The sequence below is a fragment of the Prunus dulcis genome, chromosome 8 (assembly GCF_902201215.1).
Source record: "Prunus dulcis chromosome 8, ALMONDv2, whole genome shotgun sequence".
Lineage (NCBI taxonomy): Eukaryota > Viridiplantae > Streptophyta > Magnoliopsida > Rosales > Rosaceae > Prunus > Prunus dulcis.
In genome coordinates, this window is record NC_047657.1 from 2,679,134 (window position 1) to 2,687,820 (window position 8,687).

At 33.9% G+C, this 8,687-nt stretch overlaps 1 protein-coding gene and 1 pseudogene across 1 annotated transcript in view; one reads left to right on the plus strand and one right to left on the minus strand.

The window, feature by feature from the left end:
- The first annotated feature begins 777 nt into the window (after positions 1–777).
- On the plus strand, positions 778–2,330 carry LOC117636972 (annotated as a pseudogene).
- Positions 2,331–2,758: 428 nt separating this feature from the next.
- Positions 2,759–8,687, minus strand: part of LOC117636974 (diacylglycerol kinase 6-like) — a 16,692-nt gene continuing 10,763 nt past the window's right edge. The window contains exons 2-7 of the mRNA XM_034371699.1: positions 8,472–8,618; positions 8,207–8,338; positions 7,344–7,420; positions 7,109–7,223; positions 3,452–3,553; positions 2,759–3,328 (exon numbers count right to left, since the gene is read on the minus strand). Of these exons, the coding sequence (XP_034227590.1) occupies positions 3,110–3,328; positions 3,452–3,553; positions 7,109–7,223; positions 7,344–7,420; positions 8,207–8,338; positions 8,472–8,618 (792 nt within the window). The 3' untranslated portion in view covers positions 2,759–3,109. The remainder of the gene's footprint in view (positions 3,329–3,451; positions 3,554–7,108; positions 7,224–7,343; positions 7,421–8,206; positions 8,339–8,471; positions 8,619–8,687) is intronic.

An 8,687-nucleotide genomic window follows, 5' to 3' on the forward strand; every position in this document is an offset into this window, starting at 1 on the left:
AAAAAGGGAAAGAGAAGGATTGGAATTCAAAATGGAAGGTCCAGATTTCATGCAATTCAATTGCACTTCCAATGGTCTGAAATATTAGAAAAAAATACCTTAAAATGTTTAAAATAAATTATAAATTTCTACATAGATATTTTTATGTTAATTTGTAGGTAAAATCATATGTTCTCCAAATTTAATTTTTTTTAGGTCCATTTATTTGGAAATATAAAATAAATCTAACACACACAAAATTAATTTTAAAAAGTTAAAACACACACACACACACACATACACAAAAATGAATTATCACAAACAAATTGAATATGCATTTTTGGATTTACATCGTTTTCCATTGGAGCAAAAAACGTATTTACACCCCCCGGAGGTATAAAGAGGATGTGAAAGTGGCTTTTACAACCCCGAATTTAATTTGTAGGTAAAATCATATGTTCTCCAAATTTATTTTTTTTAAGGCCCATTTATTTGGAAAAATAAAATAAATCTAACACACCAAATTAATTTTAAAAAATTAAAACACAAAAAAAAAAAAAAAAAAAAAAAAAACACACACACACACACACACACGCACACACACAAAAAAATGAATTATCAGAAACAAATTGAATATGCATTTTTAGATTTACATTGTTTCCCATTGGAGCAAAAAACGTATTTACACCCCCCGGAAGTATAAAGAGGATGTGAAAGTGGCTTTTACAACCCCGAAAATACAACCCACCCCACCACCCCCCTCCTCTTTTCCCCCCAACTGTGGATGCTCTCAGGGACATGAGGACAGGGTAACCCATCCTTGGATAGCGCACACACCAAAAGGGAGGGTAACCCATCCTTGGAAAGCACGAACGACCCATCTCTCATTTCATAACTTAGCTGTATTTCGAATAGATTCGTTTGTTTTTTTAAGTTAATATTTTGTTTTTGGGGCTATAGGCTTCAAGTTGCTACCAATATAAAGAAGAGGAATTCCACTGCCAATTTGGAACATGTGCTCTACCACAAAATGCTGAATCTTCAAAATGTCAATTCCTTTTAAGTTTGTATTGGTTGGTTGGAGGCTTCATTTTGATTGTGTTTGTTTGGTTGTTTTGGCATCATGCCATGTTTTCTAGAATTAATTGAGCATAATTTACAAAGACAAAAATGTACAAAGAATGCTTTTGACATTTCTAAAATCAAATGCTGCTTTGTTTCAAATTTATTAGGAGAATTGGTGGGTATACTTGTGCTTGTCTCCATCATATTTCATGACACAACTCTCATGTAGTAGGGGATGAAAAAACATTTGCCACTAATTTGGTAAATGACTAGATTTCTTTTCATACAGGAAGGACGGGAATTACAAACCAACCGTAATCGCCTGCTTCATACAAGCAATATATTTTCTTGAACTCAACAGACAAGAGAATAGAGATGATGCAAATGCTCTAGCTTCTAAGTGGTGGATACCCTTTAAGTATAAACTATCCAAAACCTTAATTGATGAAAGAGATGGATCCATATTTGGGGCAATTTTGGAATGGGATCGATCTGCAGCGCTTGCGGACTTTGTACTCATCAGACCAAGCGGTGCACCAAAGGCAGTTCTAGGAACATTGCTCAAAGGCCCAACTATGCGAAGGGATATTGAAGACGACCTTCGTTTTCTTGCTTGGGAGAGCTCAAAGGGTTCTGTTAAGTTCAAAGCAGCTATGGAGGCTCTGAAATCAGTTGCTGAAAGGTATGGAAGCACTAATGTATGTATTGCGGGACATTCATTGGGGGCTGGATTTGCTCTCCAAGTGAGAAAAGCACATTAGCAAAAGAAGGGATGTATGTGGAAACTCATTTGTTCAATCCGCCTTCTGCTTCACTAGCAATGATCATTGGAGAGAAAGCAGGATTTGCTTGGAAGAGATTGAAGTCAATGCTCCCTTTGAGAAGTGGAGCTCGGATCAGCAGAGCAGAGGGAGATAGGACTTCTGGTTTTGGATTGAACAATTGGATGCCAAATTTTTCAGGTTTGAAGAATCCTTGAGAAAATGGGTTCCCCATTTTTATGTAAATAAGAATGACTACATCTGCTGTTCTTATACTAAGCATGATGGAGCTGAAGTAAACAATGCTGTGACAAGGAGAATGTGCGTCCAACAAATGGTCAAGTATCAGCAAAGCTGTTTGTGATGTCAAAGGGAAACCAGAAGTTTTCGGAGGCTCACGGATTAGAGCAATGGTGGTCAGATGATTTGGAACTTCAACTGGCTATGCATAACAGTAAGCTCATTAGCAGGCGGCTGAAATCCTTGTATAGCCTTCCAGCTCCACAACAAACACTTGCTAGATAACAAAGGCCCTCTTGTTTTCTTTGTTTGTTAAATAACTCGTTTTCGACTTGGGCCTTCCATACTGTCATGTTTTTATACTTTGTCCATCAGTTCATAATGGCTATTCTATTGCCTTTGCTCATCGTTGTTTGTCACCTGTGTTTATTGTCATTTTCATTTGTTCAAGTGCTCTAAATTCTCCTAAGATATCTGAAAAAGCTTTACAATTTTTCCTCCTACAGTACCTCATCAATGTGAAATAAGCATGAACAGGGGTAGAATAAATCATGTTGTGCTCTGCTTGGCAGGATATGACAAAGTCCTGCGCATGCTGTGTTCATCTTAATAGTGTTCGGGCACAATTGCATCATATTGAGCCTGTATCGTCTTGTATCAAATACCGGCATGATATATCATATATGTGACATGAGCATGAATGAGGTGTAAAATAAATAAATAAAATATATTCATGTTGTGCTCTGCTTGGCTAAGCTTGGCAGGATATATCATATATGCCAAAGTCACAACACAATGTAAATACTTCACTAGTCTGTTTCTTCACATCCACAACTTCAAGGAGATTTGGAGAAACTAAAATATAAAGAAAGATATATAAGAGCTAGTTGTACGATAGGAAGTGCTTGCTTCAGTGTAATATTTACAATCACAGGGGATTTTGAAAGTGTGCGCTAAAAACTGAATAATCTCAAACTGATGAGTTAAAGCAGCGACATCAATCAATCAAGCAAACTCAACCCTAGACTTGCTGCTGTTGCATTAAATTTCTTACGTCTTTCAGACTAATCCTTAGCGTTAGCTTGGGAAACACTGGATTGTGTGGAATGATGGATACTTTTTGCTGCGCAATCTGGAAGGGCGAGAATGTTGACTTGACCGTGGTAAGAGATTTCAATCTCAACCAAGTCCTCAATACGGATACCAAACGACATTCCTTCATCAATTCTTAAGTCCACAACCCCTCCTGCACCCTCTATAAACTCGAAGCGAATTCCTCGTACCTTAATTAAAAATAGCGGTAAGTAAAAAAAAAAAAAAAAAAAAATTAGATATAAGTTTGGTAATCCTCTCTCTGAAATGGATGCTGCAATCTGAACAAATATCAATTCAAGGTGATGTATGACCTGATCAAGGAGAGGCCAGTCTATGCCCCCGTACCAAAAATCAGATTTGGAACCGACAACTTCGAGGCGTCCATCGTCTATGCAAGATGGGTTCGTGGGTGTCTGCAATTAACTCAATTTAGCATAGAAATTTTTTATAGAAATTTTTTAGTAATGGTTTTTGCTATTTGTACAACATTATTACTTACCACCTCTTTAATATGGATGGATCCCTCATACAGTGGTGGATCCTCTTTTAGAGAGATGATCAGCAATGTAATCTTCAAATGAAGGGTGTTATTTGGATCACATTTACTAATTACATTGCTGACAACCTCTTTAATACGATAGGTCCCACATACACTGATGGTGTCACCTCTATTACAGGGATCCACATCCACTTATTTGAAAAAAAAAAATATTTGTAAAGGAAAATCAAAGCAATCCCAACAGAAAAAATAAATATAAAAGGTGATATGATGAATAAATATAGTATAAATAACCTTAAACCTGATTGCAAATGCCAATCATAGAAAGATTAACCAATGCATGCATATCTCGCGAAAACAAAAACACATGTAGAGGAAGAAAAATGAACCTCACTTTTCCATCTTCCATCGTATTTTTTGTCATCTCACGATTTCCACTTGGATCAAAGATAGGCAAGTTAAGAAAACAAATTGAATTGATGCTGTACATGTATACCAAGGAGACATAAAATTAGAGTACGCATAAGTCTGCGCCTGTGCATGTGTGTGTGAATGATAAATATTATGCGCCTGTGCATGTGTGTGTGAATGATAAATAAATAATATATATATATATATATATATAAATATAAAGTAATCAAAACATAGCCAGTGAAGGGTATAACTCAGGTGCTTTTGCTCTTTCATTTCTATCTGTATGGGCAAAGTTCAAAATTATCAGGCACTCAATGAATACTTATAATAAATATTTAGTCATATATACCAATTTTTAGCACTAATAATATAGATAAATCCTATACCATTTAATTTCTATAAAATAAACCCAAAAAATGACAGCTGGCTCTATTGAATTTAATTTTGATTATTAAATTACTTTGATGCCCTATTGAGTGTTTTGGGTTCTTTAATGAGGTTTTGGGGTTGGGTTTGTGTTAAGAAATGAACGGTAATTTTGTAATTTAAAAGAAGTAAACCTTTTTGTTATGTTGTAAATGAGCTTTGGGTATGTTTCTAAAGTCCATTTTATATAAGATTTTTTTTTTATAATTTGGGCTTCTATATTGGATATAATAGTGAATCTCTCTACTTATAAATCTCCTCCCCAATAGCTTGTACTCAAAAAAAGTAATCAAAATTGATGGTCATAACTCTTCTTCTTTTTTCCTGCTAGAAATATGAAAAACATCAATGTCACTTGTACAAAGGGGGAAAAAAAGAAGTTTAACTTGCATACTAGTGGAGGTCTTAGGTTCAAATTTTTATGGCACCTTCATATTATCGCTTTGCTTATATAAAAAACAAAAACAAAGAATCAGAAATTATGACTTGATAACAACATAACTTCCCCATGTACAGAGAGGATTGCCCCTTCGGTGCATTTGACACTAACAGAATCAAGTTTTTATGAAAAATTAGTTATCAAACTAGGGTTAAAGAGAGAAAAAATTACTGAAAGATGTGCCAAAATGAAAGTGCCATTTTTTTTTTCCTTTCCATTTAATCATACAACAAATAGTGAGATGTGAGAGTGAGTGCAAGCAAGGTTTTCATCAAACATTTTAAAGAAATAAAAGCACACAACAGAAAAAATGATACCATCTATGAGGGAGAGAGCAATAAAAGAAGTTGAGTTCCATGATCATTACGTACTTTACAGGAAGGTGATTGTAAATTTCCCAATGACCAAGATGATTCAAAACCTTTATGATTGGTCTGTATCTGTTAGGGAAAACAAAAGTATAAAATACTAAAAGAAGAATATGTAATTGGCTTATTTTCATAAATGTTGTTTACGAAATTATCACATTTGATACTTTAGAAATTATCCTGCATAAAATTAGTCTCTACTGTGAGATTTTGTAAAAAAAAATTCTGTTAAATTGATGATATGGCATGTATGTGGAGTCATGTCTCCAATAATAGCATGCCATGTGGATCTAAACCAAAAAATTGTTTTGAAAATGTTTAACTTCTCTCTCTCTCTCTCTCTCTCTCTCTCTCTCTCTGATTTTTCATGAAATCTTTTATATAGAGGATTTTTATTTATTTATAAAACGATATTCTACTTTAATTTAATCTAAACTACATGGAAGGGACTCGAACTCAAGTGCATAGTGGGGAGCACATCCACTATAACAAACTTGGTTAAGTCCATATATGCAATCTTAATTCACTGTAATGGAAACAAATATGTACAATCAAAATCTCCACATTGCAAGTTCTCTTTCTTTTTCCTTCTCTCCCTTTCTCTCCCTTTCTCTCCCTTTCTACCCCCACCCTGATCATCCCCCCAACCATCCACAGACCCCGCACGACCCAACCCCAACAGAACCAAAAGCAACCACCCTGGCCACCATGTTCCCCAACTCAGCCACACCCCATAACCCACACCATCCCCCGGCCCACCCCACCCCACCCCAGACCCACAACCTAGGCCCTGCACCCAAATACCTATATTTTTTTTTTCTTACTTTTTCATCTTTTTTCCTAATCCTTTCAATTTTAAATTTTTAAAACACATATGTATTATTTAATTTCCACATTATTATTGCACATTTGAGTTCTACATCATCAGTTTAACAGAATACTTGACAAAATCTCACGGTATGAATCAATTTAATGTACCCAGAGTAACTTTAAGCATTAACTTTGTCACAAAAAACTTAAAGACCAAAGATGATAATTTCGTGAACCACAAAGGCTCTTTGTGAAAATAAGCCTATATAATTTAATATCAAATTACCAGGATTGGATACCAATAATTAGTAATTTCATATGCATACAGGGTTATTTATAACAACATGATGAATAATTTAGCTTGGATGGAAGCATGAAGCTCTGCCAATAAATACCTCATAGAATAAGTAAGGCCTTAAATGTCGGTGATTCCGGAAATATTAGCAGTCCCCAAATGTAGAAATTCCGACGAAAATATCGATATTTATGAAAATATGAATAAAAACAATAGAAATTGTTAGAAAATTAAGAAAGCTTTGAATGAAACTTTGAGTCATGTTTATAAAATTAAATGTAAGTGAGATGCAATCTGAGCCATCCAAAGTTCTAAAATCCAACGTTCTATAGTGTGTCGAAAATAACAGGAGTATAAAAAAATTTCGAATGAATTTGGGCACATAACAAAGAAAAGAAATTAGAGTTTAAACAAGGATGAAATTCTTTACCTCTCAAGATGAAGTAGTAACAAAATCGTCCGTAAAATGTTGGATTATCCTAAGAAATATATAAGAATTGAGGAATTAATATTATCTTAAGATAAGAAGTGGTAATAAGGAAGGAGAGATAAGAATGAATGAAGACACTACTAATTCAGTACTGAAGGCTTTCATTCGTTTGATAATATAGAATATATATATATATATCATAAAAGTGAAGTGATAGGTCCATTGAGAACGGAGATTGGAGATTATGAAAGAAAGAAAGAAAAAAAATATTAAGGAGCAAGTCTTACCGCTTTTTCCACATCTCCAACCTCATGCAAACAATGTGGTAATGGGTCCATAAAAGAAGCATATGGTCGTCCTGTAGAAGATTGAGTGCGTTTCATCCTAATGAGACAATGCCAGCTGAAAATCCAATAAAAGAATAAATAAGATTACTATTAGAAGTTAACTTCAATGTAAACTAAAAAGAAATAATATGAACATCCATTCAAGAGTTAGTCATACGAAATCTCGATCGAATACCTGTCAGTTCTCAGCGGTTTTGCCAATGCTACGTCAACAAGAAACGATTGCAGCGGTGATATATTCGAGATGTCCTTCTGAAAATAGTCAAGCAGGCAACATGCATAAATTAAATAGAGAGATGCATCAATTGCCTGCCAACCTAGTAACGGCAGAATCAATGAAAATCAATGAAAAACAAAGACGTACGGGGATGGTACAAATTTCATGAAAACGGAAGAAAATAAAATAGTAAATGTGGATTTCCCTCCTTAAATTAATGTTTTCTTACTTACAACTCTTTGTCTTATTTTCCTATGAAGAAAACTCAATTTATTGTAAGTAAAATTCGACAATTAGAATTCAACTCAGTAAGTTACCTAATTAAGCTTAAAATCTTATTTATTGTACTTTTTATATTCCAAAAGTACCCTTAATTAGAGTTCACCCTATTATACACGGCTGTATTAAATGCTGGTTTCCTCAATTTATTATGTTCATTTCTTTACTCCTAAATTTGGAATTTATTACAAATTTGACTACCCACACATTAATTATTTTAAATTTCAAAATATTTTGTAATATTAGGACAACTATTAACTTATATTCAAATTTGGGTTTTTCATAGTATATAGTTTAAAAATAGATGAGTTTATGTCTAGGATATAAGACTTACAAGGGCCTATCTCGTATCAACTCAAAATAAAAATACTACAATAATGAAGTAGATCTAATATGCTACGTACAAGAACGACATATTATTAGACTAGACTCAATTGTAAATGATTTTATCATCTTAAAACGGATGCCAAAACCGCTGTAAATCATTTCAAGTTCATTTATATATGTTTTGATTGACGATCAGAAATTAATAAATGCCCCACCCATCCAAACGAAGCACCGATTCCATTGTAGTGGTACCGTAGTGGTACCGGAGCAATGGAGGGTGACTCTGGCAATTTAAGATCACAGATAACTCCCAAAATCCAGTTTACAATAGCATCCCGGCCAACAACCTGAGATAGAAGAAATATATATATATATATATAGATATATATATAATGTCAAATTAAAAAAAGATATTAAAAATGTTATTTAAAAAGCGTAGGCTACGCTTTAGCATATGTATTAATTTAACATGTTACTCACTATAATTCTCATCTTCTTTTGAATTTCAGAAGCAAAACCATAATAACCTTGAAGCTTAAGCTTTTCTAGATGACCATAAACATCCTTTAGCACCGTTTCAGGATTAATATTATATGTCTTTGCCTTTTCCAGTTGTACACCAAAAACCTAGAAAATAAAGGAAAACAATACAATATTATTAATCAAATCCATGCATGTTAATTAGAGTTTTAATTA